The sequence below is a fragment of the Salmo trutta genome, chromosome 13 (genome assembly GCF_901001165.1).
Source record: "Salmo trutta chromosome 13, fSalTru1.1, whole genome shotgun sequence".
Taxonomy (NCBI): domain Eukaryota; kingdom Metazoa; phylum Chordata; class Actinopteri; order Salmoniformes; family Salmonidae; genus Salmo; species Salmo trutta.
The window spans coordinates 73337201-73361371 of NC_042969.1; the positions used below are offsets into that span (position 1 = coordinate 73337201).

The 24171-nt window shown below is 44.2% G+C and overlaps 1 protein-coding gene across 4 annotated transcripts in view; it reads left to right on the plus strand.

Annotated features, from left to right (window-relative positions):
• Positions 1–24171, plus strand: part of LOC115206496 (glycerophosphodiester phosphodiesterase domain-containing protein 5-like) — a 100907-nt gene that overhangs the window by 75189 nt on the left and 1547 nt on the right. Inside the window, exons 5-17 of one of the 4 annotated variants that reach the window (XM_029773559.1) lie at positions 183–242; positions 2242–2340; positions 3517–3610; positions 8233–8378; positions 10724–10806; positions 15066–15216; positions 15984–16205; positions 16829–16986; positions 17075–17222; positions 19113–19195; positions 20554–20568; positions 23272–23384; positions 23719–23877. In XM_029773559.1, the coding sequence (XP_029629419.1) occupies positions 183–242; positions 2242–2340; positions 3517–3610; positions 8233–8378; positions 10724–10806; positions 15066–15216; positions 15984–16205; positions 16829–16986; positions 17075–17222; positions 19113–19195; positions 20554–20568; positions 23272–23384; positions 23719–23732 (1386 nt within the window). In that variant the 3' untranslated portion in view covers positions 23733–23877. Of the gene's footprint in view, positions 1–182; positions 243–2241; positions 2341–3516; positions 3611–8232; positions 8379–10723; positions 10807–15065; positions 15217–15983; positions 16206–16828; positions 16987–17074; positions 17223–19112; positions 19196–20553; positions 20569–23271; positions 23385–23718; positions 23878–24171 lie in introns of those variants that run through there. The other 3 variants (XM_029773557.1, XM_029773561.1, XM_029773558.1) reach the window with 3 other exon arrangements.

Here is a 24171-nt window from a genome sequence, read left to right on the forward strand (position 1 = left end):
GGGTAACAGCCAGGTAATGTTAGGGGTGTAACCTGGCAGGGCAGAAACGTGTCGCCATGCATGTCTGGACCAAGTCCACACGTGAAAGTTATGATGGCACATGCAGCTGTTGACCTGTTTTGAAAACAGTGGTTGTGGAATTTCACGTGATGTGATTTATTTATGTGTGTCTATTCTTTCAGATTTTAGCACTTTGCCACATAGCAGTGGGACAACAGCTGAACTTGCACTGGCTGCACAAGGTAATGCTCAAGTGTGCTATTTTTGGTGTGTTTGTTTGTGTATGTACAGTTAAAGTCGGAAGTTTACATGCACTTAGGTTGGAGTCATTAAAACTCAGTTTTTCAACCACTCCACAAATTTCTTGTTAATAAACTATAGTTTTGGCAAGTCGGTTAGGACATCTACTTTGTGCACAACACAAGTAATTTTTCCAACAATTGTTCACAGACAGATTATTTCACTTACGATTCACTGTATCACAATTCCAGTGGGTTAGAAGTTTACATACACTAAGTTAACTGTGCCTTTAAACAGCTTGGAAAATTCCAGAAAATTGTCATGGCTTTAGAAGCTTCTGATAGGCTAATTGACATCATTTGAGTCAATTGGAGGTGTACCCGTGGATGTATTTCAAGGCCTACCTTCAAACTCAGTGCATCTTTGCTTGACATCATGCGAAAATCAAAAGAAATCAGCCAAGAACTCAAAGAAATGTGTAGACCTCCACAAGTCTGGTTCATCCTTGGGAGCAATTTCTAATCACCTGAAGGTACCACGTTCATCTGTACAAACAATAGTACGCAAGTATAAACCCCATGGGACCACGCAGCCGTCATACCGCTCAGGAAGGAGACGCATTCTGTCTCCTAGAGATGAACGTACTTTGGTGCGGAAAGTGCAAATCAATCCCAGAACAACAGCAAAGGACCTTGTGAAGACGCTGGAGGAAACGGGTACAAAAGTATCTATATCCACAGTAAAACGAGTCCTATATTGACATAACCTGAAAGGCCGCTCAGCAAGGAAGAAGCCACTGCTCCAAAACCGCCATAAAAAAGCCAGACTACGGTTTACAACTGCACATGGGGACAAAGATCGTACTTTTTGGAGAAATGTCCTCTGGTGTGATGAAACAAAAATAGAACTGTTTGGCCATAATGACCATTGTTATGTTTGGAGGAAAAAGGGGGAGGCTTGCAAGCTGAAGAACACCATCCCAACCGTGAAGCCGGGGGTGGCAGCATCATGTTGTGGGGGTGCTTTGCTGCAGGAGGGACTGGTGCACTTCACAAAATAGATGGCATCATGAGGAAGGAAAATTATGTGGATATATTGAGGCAACATCTCAAGGCATCAGTCAGGATGTTTAAGCTTGGTTACAAATAGGTCTTCCAAATGGACAATGACCCCAAGCATACTTCCAAAGTTGTGGCAAAATAGCTTAAGGACCCCAAAGTCAAGGTTTTGGAGTGGCCATCACAAAGCCCTGACCTCAATCCTATAGAAAATTTGTGGGCAGAACTGGAAAAGCGTGTGCGAGCAAGGATCCTACAAACCTGACTCAGTTACACCAGCTCTGCCAGGAGGAATGGGCCAAAATTCACCCAACTTATTGTGGGAAGCTTGTGGAAGGCTACCTAAAATGTTTGACTCAAGTTAAACAATTTAAAGGCAATGCTACCAAATACTAATTGAGTGTATGTAAATTTTGGACCCACTGGGAATGTGATGAAAGAAATAAAAGCTGAAATAAATAATTCTCTGTACTATTATTCTGACATTTCACATTCTTAAAATATAGTGGTGATCCTAACTGACCTAAGACAGGGAATTTTGACAAGGATTAAATGTCAGTTTTTTTTTTACTGAATTTAAAGGTATTTGGCTAAGTTGTATATAAACTTCCGACTTCAACTGTACGTGCTTTAGTGTTTGACTGTAATTGCGCATATGTGTATATGGCCTGTATACTGTGTGTGTGTGTCTTCAAGTGGCCGACTGAACACTGCCTGAACCCCACGTTTTGAGTTCATGTTTTCCTGGGGGTTGTGAAAGCAGTAACATCTTGCCCCAGGGTGCTGTTATCTGGCCAAACACTACAGATGGTTGGTATAGTTAGCCTTGGGGGGGAAGTGTGTGTGTGTGTGTGTGTGTGTGTGTGTGTGTGTGTGTGTGTGTGTGTGTGTGTGTGTGTGTGTGTGTGTGATTGTCTGTAACACTCTCTGTTTGCCCCCATAGATTGGAGTGAGTGCTGCCTTGCTGACCACTTCCATCGGATTCATATCTGTCAATCAAATATGGGGGGAGGAGTGGGCAGTCATTCCTATATCACTCCAGGTCAGTTCAACAACCCGTGCCCCTTTAGGGCTGTGCATCATACTGTATTACACAGGACACCTTCCTGATATGTGGTTATATTCTTGAAAAATCATGTGTGAACAACTGTATTGAACTACAGTACCAGTCATAGGTTTGGACACCTTCTCATCCATGTTTTTTCTTTATTTTTACTATTTTCTACATTGTAGAATAATAGTGAAGACATCAAAACAATGAAATAACACACATGGAATCATGTGGTAACCAAAAAAGTGTTAAAGAAATACATTGTATATTTGAGATTCTTCAAAGTAGCCTTGATGACAGCTTTGCACACTCTTGGCATTCTCTCAACCAGCTTCATCAGGTAGTCACCTGGAATGCATTTCAATTAACATGTGTGCCTTGTTAAAAGTTAATTTGTGGAATTTCCTTCCTTCTCAATGCGTTTGAGCCAATCAGTTGTGTTGTGACAAGGTAAGGGTGGTATACAGAAGATAGCCCTATTTGGTAAAAGACCAAGTCCATATTATGACAAGAACAGCTCGATTAAGCAAAGAGAAATGACAGTCCATAATTACTTTAAGACATGAAGGTCAGTCAATACGGAAACTTTGAAAGTTTCTTCAAGTGCTGTTGCAAAAACCATCAAGCGCTATGATGAAACTGGCTCTCATGAGGACCGCCACGGGAAAGGAAGACCCAGAGTTACCTCTGCTGCAGAGGATAAGTTCATTACAGTTAACTGCACCTCAGATTGCAGCACAAATAAATGCTCCACAGAGTTCAAGTAACAGACACATCTCAACGTCAACTGTTCAGAGGAGACTGTGTGAATTAGGCCTTCATGGTTAAATTGCTGCAAAGAAACCACTACCTAAGGACACCAATAAGAAGAAGAAACGACAGTCCATTACTTTGACTAGATATGTCCAAACCTTTGACAGTTACTGTACATAAAATTGCAACATTCAAAATGGAAATGCGTCTAATATATATATATATATATTATTAAGACTGAGTCAATATGTTAATTAATAATTTATTTTATTGAATAATTTATAGTTTTAGTAATCATGCAGTAGCCTACCGTATGTCATACTATTGACAACTGTGATTGAGAGTAGTAATTCCACACCTTCAACACTGAATGATTTCATTAATAGAATGGGTCTCCTTTGGTCCCCTGTCCAGGCAACAGGTCCCTTCCTACACCTAGGAGCTCTGGTGGCTGTCACCGCTCTGGCCTGGCTGGTGGCTGGGCAGGTCGCCCGCACAGAAAAAATAAGTAAGCAGCCCGACCCGAACCGACTGTGTTACTGACCATGGTAGTGTTGCACGGTATACTGAAACTTCTGTACTAGAGTTTTTGTTACTTTCGGTACTTCTATCAAATGTGTCTCAGGTCATATATGGATTGAGAGGATTGAGTCTTTTTAGTAATTTGTCTGAATCTTCTCAAGGGGGCAGTAGTAAGCTAGCCAGGCTACTTGCGCTTGTGCATGCAGCTGACACAGCGCCAGCCAGTTTTAATAAGCAAGAGAGAGGAGAGCGAAAATGCCGACGTCATGGCTTCTTCAAAAGAAAACATCATACCTCCACGTCTGCAGCTTGTTGACAAAACTGTCTCCAGAAGCGAACTGTGGGAATACTTTGCTTGCGGTGCAGATGAGGGCTTGCCCACCGATAAACTAAGCAAAAGGTGTTACAAAGCAGTGCAAGGGACGTTTAGTTCCAAAACTACATAGTATTTTTTTCTATTTTACACATGACATTTGCATCATAACGTTGTAGTTATTCTACGAAATTTGAATTGTTTTTGTATGAACATATTGTAGCGACCCTGTTTTATAAGCACGGATATCGACTCAGCCACACGAGCATGCTTTTGTGGTACAGTCGATGGCGCGCTGGCCTTCGGGCCATAAGGTTGATAGTTCGAACCACGCTCCCTGCCTGTTTCATTACAATATATTTAGAATGACATTCATGTGAGCATTATAATGTGATTACACAACCCAAGAGTTAGGTGAAATGCACTAATAACTTGACAGCAATATATTTAGACTACTTCACATTTGTCTGGGCTTGCTAGCCTGCCAGCAGCCCTAGGCAGAGCATTGCACCATGGGAAGTGAAATGCACTCTGGGAATCGTAGTATACTGTGTAAATTCCATCTATGGCGTGTAGACTATTGCGATATAGAAGCTTAAAAAATGAGCTTCAGTGTTTTTTTTTGTGGTTTAGGAACTAAACTGTTCATTTAGTACATTATTTAGCTGTAATGAATAATGAATTATAGTTCTAATGAACGTAATTTGACCCAATATTTTGGCCATAGATAAGTAAATTAAAGCTTTTGTCTGCTCTGAGTCTCCGATTTATAGTTTTGCATAAGGAAAGTTGAAGATATTCTTATGTTATTTAATGGTGTTTATTTTTTGCAAGACATTTTATAAAAAATTGAAGATATTCTATTTGTTATTTTAGTAGTTCTACCAGTTATCAACATATTGTTCAATGTAAAAAATAAAAAAATCAACCCCAGTGGTTTTCTGGGACTAGCTACAGTAATACGCTTTCTTTTTTTGTTGCAGTGGCAACATTTCACTATTGAGTAGCCTTTTGGTAATGAATATCGTTTTGGTATCTAGTATTATGATACTAAACCTGGTATCGGTATTGAAGTAAAAAAAAAAATCTGGTATTGTGACAACACTAGACCATGTTACCGACTGTTCACCTCACTGAAGAAAGCTCAGCCACTACTGCCACATGACTTAAAGGAAATCTCCACCCAAAAACAATCTTTTGGTATGTTTCATTAGTCCATTGTTGACATCATAGGATGCAACATGCATCATACGGTGATGACTTCTGTTTTTTGAAAGTTACATATCTTGAAAACTTGATTGCTGACAAGCAAAACCTTTTGGGACTATGTCAACAACGGACTAATGAAAGAAATACCAAAAGATAGATTTTGGGTGGAGTTTTCCTATAACAGCCTCACAGAGCCCTGGGCTTTAAATGATTAACACCATGTACACAAAGGGCAAGCCCCCGCCAGGCCCCCGTCAGGTTGGCAGGGATACTAGGCGTTCTTCTGGCCTCACATGACACCACCAGTCCACAGGACATTATTAGGCCCTGAGGTCTGTTGACATGGCCAGTTAGACATCAAGTACTGGGGTATTTTTGCCATCCTTAAATCTGTAGTACAGGGGAGGCAGAGTAGTGTTTCTTAGTTGCTTGGGGATCTAGATTAAATACTGAATCATCAGTGCTATTTTTGGAGGCACATTACTTTAATGAATATTCAGTTGTAGTTTATAGACACTCCATTTCCATTTTTTTATACTTTGTATTTGGGTAGAACAGTGCCCGTAGCAGTTTGTTTACTCTCACAGTAACTTTTAACGAAGAGTTACATTATTGCGTGCTGTAATATTGCTACAATATAAAAACCCTATAATTTATTTATCCTTCATTTTACCAGGCTAGTCTTATTGAAATACAGTGCATTCGGAAAGTATTCAGACCCCTTGACTTTTTCCACATTTTGTTACGTTACATCCTTATACATAAATTTATAAAATTCGTTTTTTTCCTCATCAATCTACACACAATGCCCCATAATGACAAAGTGAAAACAGGTTTTTAGAAATTTTATCAAATCTATAAAAAATAAAATAACTTATTTACACAAGTATTCAGTCTCTTTGCTATGAGACTCGAAATTGAGCTCAGGTGTAACCTGTTAACCATTGATCATCCTTGATGTTTCTACAACTTGATTGGAGTCCTCCTGTGGTAAAATCCACCTGTGGTAAAATTGATTGGACATGATTTGTAAAGGCATACACCTGTCTATATATATATAAGGTCCCCCAGTTGACAGTGCATGTCAGAGCAAAAACCAAGCTATGAGGTCGAAGGAATTGTCCGTAGAGCGCCGAGACAGGATTGTGTTGAGGCACAGATCTGGGGAAGGGTACCAAAAGATTTCTGTAGCATTGAAGGTCCCCAAGAACACCGTGGCCTCCATCATTCTTAAATGGAAGAAGTTTGGAACCGACTGTTCCTAGAGCTGGCCGCCCGGCCAAACTGAGCAATCGTAGGAGAAGGGCCTTTGTCAGGGGAGGTGACCAAGAACCCGATGTTCACTCTTCCAGAGTTCCTCTGTGGAGATGGGAGAACCTTCCAGAAGGACAACCAATCAGGCTTTTATGGTGTAGTGGCCAGACGGATGCAACTCCTCAGTAAAAGCCACATCTCTGGTCTGATGAAACCAAGATTGAACTCTTTGGCCTGAATGCCAAGTGTCACGTCTGGCCTACTGTGAAGCATGGTGGTGGCAGCATCATGCTGTGGGGATATTTTTCAGCGGCAGGGACTAAGAGACTAGTCAGGATCGAGGGAAAGATGAACGGAGCATATTAGAGAGATCCTTGATGAAAACCTGCTCCAGAGCACTCAAGACCTCAGACTGGGGCAAAGGTTTACCTTCCAACAGCACAACAACCCTAAACACACAGCCAAGACAACGCAGGAGTGGCTTCTGGACAAGTCTCTGAATTTCCTTGAGTGGCCCAGCTAGAGCCTGGATTTGAACCCGATCGAACATCTCTGGAGTGACTTGAAAATATCTGTGCAGCAACGCTCCCCATCCAACCTGATAGAGATTGAGAGGATCTGCAGAGAAGAATGGGAGAAACTCCCAAAATACATGTGTGCGAAGCTTCCGAAGAAGACTCAAGGCTGTTATCGCTGCTAAAGGTGCTTCAACAAAGTACTGAGTAAAGGGTCTGAATACTTATGTAAATGTGATGGTTTTGTATTTTTTTCATACATTTTCAAAAATTTCTACACACCTGATTTTGTTTTGTCATTATGACGTATTGTATGTAGATTATTTTTTCTCAATTTCATCCATTTTAGGATAAGGCTGTAGCGTAACAAAATGTGGAAAAAGTCAAGGGGTCTGAATACTTTCCGAATGCACTGTATATCTCTTCAACAAATAAAATCTATTTCAGTGCAGCATACATTAGCCTGTGGTCTAGCGGTGGCTTACAGAGGTCAATAGGTCCTGGACGTGAGGTTAGATGTGTAGCTAGCTGGTGTACCTCTGTGAATGCCAGAGGTTCTGAGGGCAGAGGGTGAAGGCCTTCCCTGTAGCTCAGTTGGTAGAGCATGGTGTTTGCAACGCCAGGGTTGTAGGTTCGATTCCCACGGGGGGCCAGCACAGAAAAAAAATGTGTGAAATGTATGCATTCACTACTGTAAGTCGCTCTCGATAAGAGCATCTGCTAAATGACTAAAATGTAAATGTAAGGCTTTCAGCCTTGTGTCTGTAACAAGAGTTCTTCTGATGCAGTCGATCTGGCCCAAGTACTGACCTTGAAATGAATCCGACCTCCTGTGTCAGTGATGTACTCTAGCTACATTCATCATCACTTACCTGCACTACAGCACACAGAGATGGAACAGGAGAAAGTGTGGCTAGAGGCTGGCTGGCTTTGACACTGTATATATCTCAACCCAAACTGTCCATGTAAAATGTTAAGAAACATTTAGTGAATGGTCTTCCTGCTCATAGAGAAGCTACTTTCAGATGTGCTATTTATTTCTGTCCTTGACCATCTCAGTACAATAGACATCTGTGACGAGAGCAAAAAAGTATTCCATGACATTGAAACTTTTGGCCATAGCTATTCTATATACTCAGGTATTCTATTCATTTTGTTTAAATTGTCTAACCCATGGTTTTGTATTCATTCTATATCTATGTTGTGTTCTACCCCTGCCCCAGGGTTTCTATTCATTCTATATCTATGTTGTGTTCTACCCCTGCCCCAGGGTTTCTATTCATTTTATATCCATGTTGTGTTCTACCCCCTGCCCAGGGTTCCAGGTAGTGGTTCTCCTGCTCTACCTGAGTGTTCTACTGGGCCTCTACATGGCCCCCCTTTCCATCACCTCCCCCTGCATCATGGACCACGCCAACCTCACTCCACGCCCTGACATCATTGGCCACCAGGGCGCCCCCATGGTGAGTCAGCTGAACCAGCTGCCCATTCAGAGGACTTGTAGGGGGAAGCACCTCCTACGCTATGCTTATAGAGTATACAATAACAGACCCATAGAGATGTAACCTACGTAGAGGGCACTAAAGAAACCATGCTGGCCAACAGTTTACCTTGATATTTCCACCCACTCACTTCCTTCATACTACCTATGGCTATTCTAGTGTATTAATGACCCTCTGAACCCGAGCTGAAAATAGCCCAGAAATAGATGCTGTAAACATTCTGGGCTTTCTGTAAGCACTATATAGAAACTATAGGCTATTGTATGTGAGATTATTTACCTATCAGCTCAATCTATAGAAGTAAGATTTAATATGATACCATGTCTAGTATTTCTTCACTTGTTTTCTTCATTCATATCACGTTGTGCTCCATTTCTCCCCAGGCATGTCTTTCCTTTCCGGCATCTAAAAGCATTTGTTTGTTGTATTTTATCAAATTAAATTGTGTATTTGATTGAGAGGAAGTGTGTGTGTGTGAGAGAGCCCACGCCTGCTTTGTTTGACTTGTCAGCCAGATGCTGTATGACTGTATACTGTATAAGCCTAGAGCATGAAGAATTCTCATGCTGTTGCCAAAGCCTCACCTCTCAACTCCTAACACAGGGTTTCCCAAACATTTTTGTCCCGTGACCCCATTTTGCTATAAAACATTATTTGGGACCCCACCAATTAAAAAATGTTTTATTTAATCACCAGCCAATGTTTACTTTTTTAATTTGGGCTATAACAGTCTATTACAAATCAGTCTGGCAGTGTTTTTGACAGTATTTCAATCTGAAGCTGATATGGTTTGAAGTGACTGAAATGCATCAGAAAGGTATTGGGAAGTTCAGAAGATCATCAGGTAATGTTGTATGATCTTTTGTGTAGAAAATAACATCATTAGCTAGGTTTCCATCCAATTGACAACAGATTTTTCATGAGAATATTCTAAGATCTGCATAAAGAAAATATGCACATTTTCCACCAAACTGACTTGTTGCAGATAAAAATCAGTGCATACTGACAGTGCACATAAAATTTACTTTTTCACGTGAGTTTTGATGTACCAAATAAAAATAGAATGTTCAATGTGTTTCCATGGCATTTTCAACTCTACCAATAGTTTTGTCACAAACTGTTGTGTTAAATAGCAAATGGGCCTACTCTGGTCTTCGCACGTGCACTCTAGCCAACAGCTCGCAGATACAATGAGCAAAACAATATTTGCTCATAATTCATTTTACAGACACCACAATATCCCACTATGTCAAACTAACAAATTACTTTTTGGCATTTATAAAATGGTACCGAAACTTCCTGTTTCCATCACAGCTGTCGTGATTTTTTACGGTATGACTTGCATATAAACTGTGGATGGAAACGTGGTTACAGATTTTATTTTTCTCCCTGTCTAATTTAGTGCTTGGTCTTGTCCACTCGGTTCTAACAGCTTGTGGGCAAAGTAAAGGGAAACCATACATACCAACTTGTTCCTGAGAGTCATGTCTTTCAGTGATGGGGTCATAATATTTTGTAGCTTAAACCATTCAAAAGCCACATTTGTAGGAAGGAAACAGAAACCGCTCTGTTTAATATAACTGCATCTAGTGGTTACCAGATGTTACTGACGTAACCCCTTGTTCGATGAACTAAGCGTGAACTTGCTCTCGCGACCCCAATCAGGCTTCCCCTAGTTTGAGAAGCCTTGTCCTAATGACTCGTACACATGACACATCCAGCGAGCAGCAGACAGACACGCACACCCCTGCTCTGCTCTCCAGCCAGCCGGTTGGGGCATGTTGCAGTAGTTGATCACCCCAGAAGTTAAACACTGTGGTGGAATTAGCCGTCTTAAAGACCTGAGAACTCCCCCAGGACACACCACATGACCCACTCTGTTTACCAGCAGCACTTTACATTGATGTTCCCAGGCTTCTAGTCCCCTCACAGTATTTGTTTGAACTACAGTATCACTGACTGTTAACAGTTTGACCCATGTGGCCTGATATCGTGTATTGCACAAGTCATTATGTTCAATAGTCCGTTGTTTATCAAACATATGAGCTCATAACCCATGACTTTTAACTGGAATCCATTCTCCAAGTTTCCTCATAGCCATTTAATGGGAAATTTAAAAAATCTCCAGCACCACCCCAAAAACATACTATGTGAAAATGGCGCATTTCAACTGAGTATTAGACTTCTGAAACCTATATGAAACTGTGAACTCTCAGATTGCAGTAAGGTATATGAACCTCTCTGACCTCCATGAAACATCAATATAATGTATGTGCTGATGTTCCTCTCTGTCCGTCTGTCTGTAGCTGGCTCCAGAGAACACTATCCTGTCCTTCCAGAGGGCTCTGCAGATGAACGTCAGTGGGCTGGAGGCTGACGTGGCCATCAGGTACACACACCGAAAGAGACTCACAGTGCAGCCAAACAAGATCAGTAGTGAGTACAGTCAAGTCTGCTGTGGTTGATGGAGGAGTCCAGCCAAGCACATGTCATTCTGCTGGTCTGGCCCTCCTGTCCAGGATTCGGCCCCTTATAGTCAGGCAGGCAGCATGACGGAAAGCCAAGTCTAGGTCCAAAAGGCTTCTTAGCAGCTTCTACCCCCAAGCCATAAGACTCCTGAACAGCTAATCAAATTGTTACCCAGACTATTTGCATTGCCTCCCCACCCTGCCCCTTTAAGCTGCTGCTACTCTCTGTTTATTATCTATGCATAGTCACTTTAACACTACCTACATATTACCTCAACCAACCTGTGACAGTTTTAGCAGTAGTAGCAGTGGTAATAGCAGTTTTAGCAGTCGCAGCGGTAGTAGTAGCAGTTTTAGCAGTCGCAGCGGTAGTAGTAGCAGTTTTAGCAGTCGCAGCGGTAGTAGTAGCAGTTTTAGCAGTCGCAGCGGTAGTAGTAGCAGTTTTAGCAGTCGCAGCGGTAGTAGTTGCAGTTTTAGCAGTAGCAGCGGTAGTAGTTTTAGCAGTAGCAGTACTAACCGTTTTAGCAGTAGTAGTAGTTTTAGTAGTAGCAGCAGCAGTTTTAGCAGTAGCAGCGGTGGTGGTAATTGTAGTAACAGTTGTAGCAGCGGTAGTAGCAGCAGTTTTAGCAGTAGCAGTACTAACCGTTTTAGCAGTAGTAGTAGTTTTAGTAGTAGCAGCAGCAGTTTTAGCAGTAGCAGCGGTGGTGGTAGTTGTGGTAACAGTTGTAGCAGCAGTTTTAGCAGCAGCAGTTTTAGCAGTAGCAGCGGTGGTGGTGGTAGTTGTAGTAACAGTTGTAGCAGTGGTAGTAGCAGCAGTTTTAGCAGCAGCAATTTTAGCAGTAGCAGTACTAGCCGTAGTAGTAGAAGTAGTAGTTGTAGTAGTAGTGGCGGCGCCGGCAGCAGAGGTGGTAGTTTAGTAGCAGCAGTGGCGGTAGTTTTAGTAGTTGTAGTAGCAGCTGTGGTAGTTGTAGTAGCAGCTGTGGTAGTTGTAGCGGCGGTAGTTGTAGTAGCAGTAGCGGCGGTAGTTGTAGCGGTGGTAGTTGTAGTAGCAGTAGCGGTGGTAGTTGCAGTAGCGGCGGTAGTTGTAGTAGCAGTAGCGGCGGTAGTTTTAGTAGTAGTATCATCAGCGGCAGCGGCGGTAGTTTTAGTAGTAGTAGCTGCGGTGGCGGCAGTACTTTTAGTAGCAGCAGTGGCAGTGGCGGCGGTAGTTTTCGTAGTAGTAGTAGCAGCGGCGGTAGTTTTAGTAGTAGTAGCGGCAGCGGCGGTAGTTTTAGTAGTGGCAGCGGCGGCGGTAGTTTTAGTAGTGGCAGCGGCGGCGGTAGTTTTAGTAGCGGCGGCAGCTGTAGTTTTAGTAGCGGCGGCGGCTGTAGTTTTAGTAGCGGCGGCGGCTGTAGTTTTAGTAGCGGCGGCGGCTGTAGTTTTAGTAGCGGCGGCGGCTGTAGTTTTAGTAGCGGCGGCGGCTGTAGTGTTAGTAGTGGCGGCGGCAGCAGTTTCAGTTATTGTGGCAGCGGTAGTTTTAGTTGTAGTAGAAGCAGCGGCGGCGGTAGTTTTAGTAGCAGCGGCGGTAGTTTTATCAGTAGCAGTAGTAGCAGTAACAGCGGTGGTAGTAGTAGTAGCAGCAGTTTTAGCAGTAGCAGTGGTAGCAGTAGCAATTTTAGCAGTAGCAGTACTAGCCGTAGTAGTAGTAGTAGTAGTAGTTGTTGTTGTAGTGGCGGCGGCGGCAGCAGAGGTGGTAGTTTAGTAGCAGCAGCGGCGGTAGTTTTAGTAGTAGCGGCGGCGGTAGTTTTTGTAGCAGTGGTGGCGGTAGTTTTTGTAGCTGCGGCGGTAGTTTTTGTAGCAGCGGCGGTAGTTTTTGTAGCGGCGGCGGTAGTTTTTGTAGCGGCGGCGGTAGTTTTTGTAGCGGCGGCGGTAGTTTTTGTAGCGGCGGTAGTTTTTGTAGCAGCGGCGCTGGTAGTTTTAGTAGTAGCGGCAGTGGCGGTAGATTTAATAGTAGTATGGGCAGCAGCAGCGGTAGTTTTAGTAGCAGCGGCGGTAGTTTTAGTAGCGGCGGTAGTTTTAGTAGCAGCGGCGGCGGTAGTTTTAGTAGCAGCGGCGGCGGTAGTTTTAGTAGCGGCGGCGGCGGTAGTTTTAGTAGCGGCGGCGGCGGTATTTTTAGTAGCGGCGGCGGCGGTAGTTTTAGTAGCGGCGGCGGCGGTAGTTTTAGTAGCCGCGGCGGCGGTAGTTTTAGTAGCCGCGGCGGTAGTTTTAGTAGCCGCGGCGGCGGTAGTTTTAGTAGCGGCGGTAGCTTTAGTGGCGGCGGCGGTAGTTTTAGTAGCAGTAGCGGCGGCGGCTGTAGTTTTAGTAGTAATAGCGGCGGCAGTTTTAGTAGTAATTGCGGCAGCGGCGGAAGTTTTAGTAGTAGTATTAGCAGCAGCAGTTTTAGCAGTAGCAGTAGCAGCGGTAGTAGTAGTAGCAGCAGTTTTAGCAGTAGCAGCGGTAGTAGCAGTAGCCCTTTTAGCAGTAGCAGCGGTGGTGGTAGTAGTTTTAGCAGTAGCGGCGGTGGTGGTAGTAGTTTTAGCAGTAGCGGCGGTGGTAGTTGTTGCCCTTTTAGCATAAGTGGTGGTGGTGGTAGTAGCGGTAGTAGTAGCAGCCAGGACTGCACTTTCATAGACCCATGGCTGTTTTTAGATAACATGAGATGACAAGATGAGCTAGAAGAGAAAATTCAATAGAGGACATGTTTGTGAATGAGTTGGAGTGTGCGTTTGCGCACATAGATGTATGCATACAGTTACAAGTGTGCTGTGTGTGTCTGTGTGCTTTTCATTTTGTGCCATCTTTATGAATGTGTGATTGTATCTGTATGGAGCCACGTGCGTTTCTTGTCTGTATGTGCCTTTGTGTTCATGAAAGCTCATTTAGTGTGTGTTTACAATCCTCCACTCTCTCTGGTCCCTGTGCGGCCCTAATTTAAAGGAATGGGAGGGAGAGACATACAGTGCCTTGCAAAAGTATTCACCCCACTTGGCATTTTGCCTATTTTGTTTCATTACAACCTGTAATTTAAAACAAAGAGACCAAAGATAACCCTAAAGGAGCTGCCAAGCTCCACAGCGGTGATTGGAGTATTTGTCCATAGGGCCACTTTAAGTCGTACACTCCACAGAGCTGGGCTTTACGGAAGTGGCCAGAAAAAAAGCCATTGCTTAAAGAAAAAAATAAGAAAACACGTTTGATGTTCATCAAAAGTCATGTGGGATACTCCCCAAACATGGAAGAAGGTACTCTGGTCAGATGAGACAAAATTGAGCTTTTTGGCCATCAAGGAAAACACTATGTCTGGCGCAAACCCAACATCTCCCATCACCCCGAGAATATCATCCCCACAGTGAAGCATGGTGGTGGCAGCATCATGCTATGGGGATGTTTTTCATTGGCAGGGACTGGGAAACTGGTCAGAATTGAAGGAATGATGGATGGCACTAAATACAGGGAAATTCTTGAGGGAAACCTGTTTCAGTCTTCCATAGATTTGAGACTGGGACGGAGGTTCACCTTTCAGCAGGACAATGACCCTAAGCATACTGCTAAAGCAACACTTGAGTGGTTTAAGGGCAAACATTTAAATGTCTTGGAATGGCCCAGGCATCAATCCAATCGAGAATCTGTGGTATGATTTAAAGATTGCTGTACACCAGCGGAACCCATCCAACTTGAAGGAGCTGGAGCAGTTTTGCCTTGAAGAATGATGAGGAATGATAGGCTACATGATGTTTTTGGTCCGATTTAGTTGCTTGGTATGGAATCTTACGAAAGTGTTGCGATTCTACTTTTGAATTTGACAAACAATTCCAAGTGTAGGTAATTTTGTTGTTTTCCATGTCTTAAAACTTGAGGTTTACTGAAAAGGTGGGAAAAGGAGTTGGCATTCAAAACGAAGGTGAAGCAAGCAACATGAAAGTAGCTTTGATGTAAAGTTAGTTTTGCCTCAAACAACTCTAGTCTGTTTCTGTCATGATTTAAGTGTTTTGGGGCTTCCTTAGAGAGCATTCAGTATTTCTGTTGTAAGAACTTCCACAAAATATCAGGGGATATAAAAATCTGAGATTTTGAGAAATAAGATCATATTGAAAAAATCTGTATGGCAATGAATATACTATTTTATTAGTAGACCTGACTGTTTAACTCTTTCCTGTCCTAGCTTTGACGGGGTGCCATTTCTGATGCGAGACCGCACCTTGAGGAGGACTACAGACGTGGGGAAGGTGTTTCCAGCCAGACAGCTGGACGATGCCTCCTCCTTCAACTGGACAGACTTACACAGCCTCAACGCCGGCCAGTGGTTCCTCAAGGTACCACAATATTACTCACAACCCCGCTAGGGAGGAATGGTTCTGTCACACCCCCACTAGGGAAGAATGGTACTGTCTGTCACACCCCGCTATAGGAGAAATGGTATGGTCTGTCACACCATCTCTAGGGAGGAGTGGTACGGTCTGTCACACCCTCTCTAGGAAGGAGTGGTATGGTCTGTCACACCCTCTCTAGGGAGGAATGGTATGGTCTGTCACACCCTCTTTAGGGAGGAATGGTATGGTCTGTCACACCCTCTCTAGGGAGGAGTGGTACGGTCTGTCACACCCTCTCTAGGAAGGAGTGGTATGGTCTGTCACACCCTCTCTAGGGAGGAATGGTATGGTCTGTCACACCCTCTTTAGGGAGGAATGGTATGGTCTGTCACACCCTCTCTAGGGAGGAATGGTATGGTCTGTCACACCCTCTCTAGGGAGGAATGGTATACTCTTATGCCATCTTTCACTCTCTGAAGGTTTTTAATCATGCAGTCATCACACCACCCTTTCTTTCACTAGGCCTATATTTATCCCCCATGTTTTGGGTCCATTTCATTGCCACTCGGCTGATAGGAAATCTGATGAATGTGGAGAAAGTGCCCAATTTTATCAATCAAGGTTACTTCACTGGATTGAGTTGAAATAGAATTGACCCCTGATCTCATCTCTCATCATAAAGTGGTGTATTATTACGATTGCCATATAATCTTAGAAATACAGTAAATTGTTCAGATTGACTGTGAGCATCTGTGTGCATTCTCCTCTAGGATGACCCCTTCTGGACGGTCCAGTCCATGGCTCAGAGGGAGGTGATGCTGGTGGGGAACCAGAGCGTGTGTAGTCTGGAGCAGCTGCTGAGGCTAGCCTCCCTCCATAACCACACAGTGGTGTTCAGCCTGCGACGACCCCCGCACAGACACCCCTGCTACCACAGCTGGATCAACGATACCCTGGAAGTCATACGCCTGTCTGGGATTCCACAGCACCTGGTGAGACAGGCAACACTAGTGTACCCGACTCAGATAGGGGTCCTTTGTAGCTCAGTTGGTAGAGCAATGGCGCTTGTAATGCCAGGGTAGTGGGTTTGAATCTCGGGATCACCCATACTTAAAATGTATGCACACATGATTGATTTAAGTCTCTTTGGATAAAAGCATCTGCTAAATGGCATATTATTATATAATATTATTATTATAGATAGTGGACAGAACCTTGTTAGGGCTCAGACACTGTCCCCCTGGGTTATCTAGGGAAATCAAGAGGAGGAAAACAGCACTCATAGTGGAGAGAGGGAACTGACTACTGTCAGCTTGAGGCTGACCTGAAGATTGCCTGTGACATCCATCACTGTCACCAATGTAATAATCATTATTCTGTCACCACTGATGTCACTAACTGCACATCTACATGTCCCATAAGTAATCTGAGCTGTGTGTGTGTGTGTGTGTGTGTGTGTGTGTGTGTGTGTGTGTGTGTGTGTGTGTGTGTGTGTGTGTGTGTGTGTGTGTGTGTGTGTCTCGGCCGATCTGTGTGTGTGTGTCTGGGCCGATCTGTGTGTGTGTGTGTGTGTCTCGGCCGATCTGTGTGTCTGTCTGTCTGTGTGTGTGCGCAGGTGATGTGGACCCCAGACTGCGACAGGGGGCAGGTAAGACAGGTGGCTCCAGGGCTTCAGCAGACATCAGTAGAGAAGCTGCCGCCTCAAGTCCTTCACCAGCAGGGAATCAGCAGCCTGCTGCTACGTTACAGCCAGGCCAGCCCCTATGACATCCAGTGGGTTAACAGGCACAGACACACATACACTGTGTGCTTCTTCTGTATATGTGTATGAAATATTAATGTGTCTGTCTGCACCCTCCAGAGAGTTCTCCAGGAGCAACGTGAGTGTGACTCTGTACACGGTCAACGAGCCCTGGCTGTTCTCTGTGCTCTGGTGCAGCGGGGTCTCCTCTGTCTCCTCTGAAGCCCCCAACATCCTCAGAAAGGTGCCTTACCCCATCTGGCTCATGGTAAGTCCCTCACAGCATTACCCCCACAACACCCCCCTAGCACTGGGGCGGCAAGTAGTGGTTAGAGCATTGGACTAGTAACCGAAAGGTTGCAAGATCGAATCCCCGAGCTGACAAGGTAAAAATATGTTGTGCTGCCCCTGAACAAGGCAGTTAACCCACTGTTCCTAGGCCGTCATTGAAAATAAGAATTTGTTCTTATTTGACTTGCCTAGTAAAATAAAAGAAACACCATTACCCCCACAACACCCCCCTAGCACTCACACCATTACCCCCACAACATCCCCCTAGCACTCACACCATTAACCCCACAACACCCCCTAGCACTCACACCATTACCCCCACAACACCCCCCTAGCACTCACACCATTAACCCCACAACACCCCCTAGCACTCACACCATTACCCCCACAACACCCCCCTAGTACTCACACCATTAACCCCACAACACCCCCTAGCACTCACACCATTACCCCCACAACACCCCCCTAGCACTCACACCATTAACCCCACAATACCCCCTAGCACTCACTCCATTACCCCCACAACACCCCCCTAGCACTCACACCATTACCCCCACAACACCCCCCTAGCACTCACACCATTAACCCCACAACACCCCCCTAGCACTCACACCATTACCCCCACAACACCCCCCTAGCACTCACACCATTACCCCCACAACACCCCCCTAGCACTCACACCATTACCCCCACAACACCCCCCTAGCACTCACACCATTAACCCCACAACACCCCCTAGCACTCACACCATTACCCCCACAACACCCCCCTAGCACTCACACCATTAACCCCACAACACCCCCCCTAGCACTCACACCATTAACCCCACAACACCCCCCTAGCACTCACACCATTAACCCCACAACACCCCCCCTAGCACTCACACCATTACCCCCACAACACCCTCCTAGTACTCACACCATTACCCCCACAACACCCTCCTAGTACTCACACCATTAACCCCACAACACCCCCCTAGCACTCACACCATTAACCCCACAACACCCCCTAGCACTCACACCATTACCCCCACAACACCCCCCTAGCACTCACACCATTAACCCCACAACACCCCCCTAGCACTCACACCATTAACCCCACAACACCCCCTAGCACTCACACCATTACCCCCACAACACCCCCCTAGCACTCACACCATTAACCCCATAACACCCCCCTAGCACTCACACCATTAACCCCACAACACCCCCCTAGCACTCACACCATTACCCCCACAACACCCCCCTAGCACGCACACCATTACCCCCACAACACCCCCCTAGCACTCACACCATTAACCCCACAACACCCCCCTAGCACTCACACCATTGTCCCCACTGTACCCCCCCTAGTACCCACACCATTACCCCCCTAGCACCCACACTGCCCCAGCCCCTCCTGGCACCCCTCCCTGGGTTAGCAGACTGACTCACAGCAGGGAACACAATGGGTGGTGAAGACTAGAAAATAGAGCCCATCCTGGGTGAGGTTGACATGGAGTTCAGGCTATCACTGCATCTGTTACCCACCCTGTGTCTGTCTGTCCTGTCTGCTTGCCTGCTAGTCAATATGGCCACTATCTACACCCACCCTGTCTGATAGTATGGGATCTAGGTCTATGTGGAACTTACATTATTCTGACTAGAGTATTCTTTTGTTATTGTCCCATCTGTAACTTGGAGCACCTTTTGATTAACTAGTCCAGTATGCATTACACATTAATTACTGTACCACAATATTATATGAATTTCAATATTACATCATTTTAGGAAGGCATTCTTTGTTCTAGGTTTGTTGCTACCTGGCTGTGAGTTGTTTTAGGAGACAGTGCCACCTGGTGGTCTAATGCTGCCATGTTGTGTTTCAGAGTCCAGATGAATATTGTCTGATCTGGGTCGCCGCTGATCTCATCTCCTTCACTGTAGTTGTAGGAATTTTTGTATTCCAAAAGTAAGTACTCCTTCAAAAATATATATAATATGTTGTGATATCCAATTGGTAGTTAGTCTTGTCTCATCGCTGCAACTCCCATGCGTACTCGGGAGAGGCGAAGGTCGAGAGCCATGCGTCCTCCAAAACACAACCCTGCCAAGCTGCACTGCTTCTTGACACACTGCTCGCTTAACCCAGAAGCCAGCCGCACCAAGATGTCGGAGGAAACACCGTACAACTGGTGACCAAAGCCAGCGCGCATGCACCCGGCCGCCACAAGGAGTCCTAGAGCGCGATGGGACAAGGACATCCGAGCCGGCCAAACCCTCCCCTAACCCGGACAACGCTGGGCCAATTGTGTGCCGCCTCATGGGTCTCCCGGTCACGTCCGGCTGCGACACAGCCCGGGATCGAACCCAGATCTGTAGTGACGGCTCTAGCACTGATCAGTGCCTTAGACCACTCGGGAGGCCGAGTACTCTGCTGTTTTTTTCTTAGGATGTAATTTTTAAATGTAGTAATTCAGTGTTTTCCTCTCTCTCTAATTAATGATCTGTAATTGCTGCCATAGTGCCTCTGGCAGCCTTTACACAGTTATCACATCTCTTCCTCCCTCAGTGTGTCCGTTTCACACCCTCTCTCTTTCCACACAGCTGTGTGTGTTATACCTCTCAGGGGCTTAATGCATAATAATGATATCTGCCATTTAGCAGATGGTTTTATCCAAAGCGACTTAGTCATGCGCCATACATTTATTACGTATGGGGTGGTCCTGGGGATTCGAACCCACTATCCTGGCTTTGCAAGAGCCATCCTCTACCAACTGAGCTACAGAGGACCAGCAGGCTCCATGTATACTGTATGTTGGACAAGCACACATTAACAGATAACTCTGCATACACACATTACCAGAAAGGCCATTTTCCAGCAAGCGTGTTAAAACACAGAAATGGATGAAACACTAGTTATTTGATAAAGCTAATTTACAATGCCAACACCTTGGCTTTGAGAATCAGCTGGAGAAGTATCTCTCGTCAACCAAACAATGTTTCCCCTTACAGTTGTTTGCACTTTGAAGTAACATTAAATCAGAAAGTATGCTTCCTTGAATCTTCTGAAAGACTATGGGAAGCTTCTAAAAAGAATTTAATCTTCCTTCCTGAGCCATAATGCTGTTGTGGGATGGAGGACAGCAGAGCAAGGCCTCCATCCTCTAGTCTTATGTGTGGGTTTGCTATGCTTAGCAAAGTGCTGGTCGCTGCTGGCTTCTAAACTGACTTATTTTAATCTCTCCGCCTTCTTCTTTCTTCTTCCTCCTCTCCTCTGCCTGATGTGCATGCTCCTCCTCTTCTCTGCTGCATTTTGGCATCTGGCAGCTATCACATTATCAGGTAACTGGGTCAACTCTGACCCACGATGGTTTCCCTTTTTATCTTTCTTCCTCTATCTCAGTGAAGCCAGTATCTCCATCCTTTATTTCTATATACGTCATCATTTACATCTTAGATCTCTCCCTTTTTCTCACCTGTATCGTTGTTGTATTTCACTGCTGCTACTTCTCGTCCTCCCCGCTAGAGGGGAGTATACAGTAAATACAAGCGAGGCTACCACTATTGGCCTTTTAGTGGCAGACGGCAATGCTTTCTCCCACACAGCACAAATGCTTGTGTTCACTTTTATCTCGCTTGAGTTTTACTGTTTACATTATCGACCGAATGACAGTCTACAAATTAATTCTAGAAATGTATTAGAGGGAAGCGCTCATTTTCATTTATGGTGTTGATTTGGACAAAAGCTCTGCTGGGTTATGTTTAAGTGCATTGATGCATTAGCCAAGACACAATATTGCTAATGTAATCATTTTGATTTACATGCCTCTATTTGGTAATTACCATAACCAAATGGATTAGGGAAGTAAATCTTCTTGCCTCAAATGTTACTCCAGTTGTGATGTTCAAAGCCAGTCACAACCAATGATGTATATAAACTCAGTAAAAATACTTTAAAGTACTACTTAAGTCGTTTTTCTTAGGTATCTGTACTTCACTATTTATATTTTTGACAACTTTTACTCCTACATTACTAAAGAAAAGAATGTACTTTTTACTCCATACATTTTCCCTGACACCCAAAGTACTTTTTGAATGCTTAGCAGGAAATCAAACAAAACCAAATTTTATTGGTCACATACAGGTGATTAGCAGATGTTATTGCGGCTGTAGCGAAATACTTGTCCTTCTAGCGCCGCCAATGTAGTAATATCTAACAAATTACGCAACATATACCCAATACACACACATCTAAGTAGGAATGAATTAAAACTATATACATATGGACGAGCGATAGAGCGGAACGGACTAAGATACAGTAGAATAGTATAGGAAACAGATGTCTTTAATTAGCACAACAGTTTTCAGCTGTGCAAACATAATTGCAAAAGGGTTTTCTAATGATCAATTAGACTTTTTAAATTATAAACTTGGATTAGCTAACACAACGCGCCATTGGAACACAGGAGTGATGGTTGCAGATAATGGGCCTCTGTACGCCTATGTAGATATTCCATAAAATATCCGCTGTTTCCAGCTACAATAGTTATTTACAACATTAACAATGTCTACATTGTATTTCTGATTTAATTTGATATTTTAATGGACAAAAAAATGTGCTTTTCTTTCAAAAACAAGGACATTTCTAAGTGACCCCAAACTTTTGAACGGTAGTGTACATGTGAGATAAGTAATGGCAGATATGTAAACATTATTAAAGTGACTAGTGTTCCATTCCTTAAAGTGGCCTGTGATGCGTAGTCTATACCTATAGGCAGCAGCCTCTAATGTGCTAGTGATGGTTGTTTAACAGTCTGATGGACTTGAGATTGTTTGTAAATTGGTGTTGGTGTGCCCCTGGCTATCTGTAACATTGGTTTGCTTAGTATAAGGAATTTGAAATAATTTTTACATTTGATACTTAAGTATATTTTAGCAATGACATTTGCTTTTGATACTTAAGTATTTGATTTGAACCAAGTACTTTGACTTTTACTCAAGTAGTATTTTACTGGGTGACTTTTACTTTAGTAATTTTCTTTTAAATTATCTTTACTTTTACTCAAGTATGACAATTGGGTACTTTTTCCACCACTGTATAAACCCTGGATTGCTGATGCTATGTATTGGCCATTGAGAGGCATTGAAGCCACCGGTCAGGCGTATTGGCACTCCCTACTGTATTTCAATTAAATGTGATCATGGACAAAATGTATTTTGTTGTAGTGGGTACAATAACATTAATTAAAACAAATTATACTTTAAGGAATGTTTTATTTGTATGTTTAGCTCACATAATATAATGTAAAAGTATGCATTACAGTGTCTGTAATAGAATAAATTGGGGAAAACCAATGTACATAAATAAAGGCATTTCTATAGCTTCCCCACCATTGTAGAAACTATTTTGGGAGTGCCAGGATGGAGGCACGGTGGCTTCAACACAGCACCCCCTATCAGTCATCTAGTGTGTATATAAATATTAGTCACTGCTAGTCAGTAACTGATAAGTATGAGCTTTCAGAGAAGTGGGGATGTCTTTGGCTCAGACTCTATTTGTACGTGTCCTTGTAGATGCATGTGTGCATAAATCATTTGATTCATTCAGTACAGCACCCAACTTCAATATATGTCTGTTTGCTTGGTGTCATTTTGAGGTCAGCCAATTAGAAGTAAAAGACTTTGAGGCAAAATAGTGCCCATTGCCCAGCTATCTCCAAGAAAATTGGGCGACGCATTTTGACATGACGTTATCTTCATATAGGACAGGTCCTTGAGAGCAGAGACAGCAGTATTGTGGTATGACCAGAGGCTCTATATCAGGGCTATCAACCCTGTTCTTGGAGAGCTATCCTCCTGTAGGTTTTCACGCCAACCCTAGCTGTAACTAACCTGATTCAGCTTATCAACCAGCTAATTATTAGAATCAGGTGCGCTACAATAGGGTTGGAGCGAATACCTACCGGATGGTAGCTCTCCAGGAACAGGGTTCGGAGAGACCTGCTCTATATGATGCCCTGACCCTGTGTGACCTTTCCTCACCAGATGGAGGTTGAGTGGCATGCACAGCTACAACCCTGAACAGATCATGCTGAGTGCCGCAGTCCGGAGGTCCAGCAGAGACGTCAACATCATGAAGGAGAAACTAATCTTCTCCGGTAAGGAAGGACCCCACAGAGAGGAGAACTGGAATTCCTGTGTCTACTGTATTGTGTGTTGGTGTTTGTTTCTCTGGCTGTGTCCCAGTACTCTGAAATGTCTTCCACTCCTTTTCTCCTGTCCTTATTTATTTACCACTGATCTGATGACATTTGATAGATGAAGTGGATGCCTGTTGTTTTGGCCAGTCATATTGCTTTCACCTATTAATCAGTGGTCACAGAAAAGGAGACAAGGGAAGGCAGCCATTTTAGGAGTGTCTGAGGATGCCAGTGTGTGACCCTATCCCAGCATGCATCTCTCTGAGTGTTTGATGTAATTGCCCTCCTCAAGGTCAACCGCAGTAGCCGTCTCATCCTGTGTGTGTGTGTGACCTGCACTCCTCTCCACCTCCACTCTTCATCCTGCCATCTGTCCATCCTCCTCCGGCTGCTGTGACCATTCCTCCGACCATTCCATCCATGCCTCCCTTCCCGCCTCCCTCCCTCTGCCTGCCCCGCCCTTCCCCTCGCTCCCCCCCAATCGCCCACAGAGTCCTGCATCATGTATAAGGGCTCCTAGACAGCCCACTGTGACCCACCAGCCTCTCCTGGTGGGTGGTGAAAGGTAAGTCTAATGGGGATGCTGATGAGTCTTCAATGACCATCAGTCAGTCCAAACCACTCTAAAATCACACTAGTAGGTCTTAGAAGATACGTGGTGACATACAGAGCAAAGGAAGCTAAGGGATTTCTCTGGTGTGGTTTGGATATGTTGCAGTGACATTGTTTTTGATGTTCTGTGTAT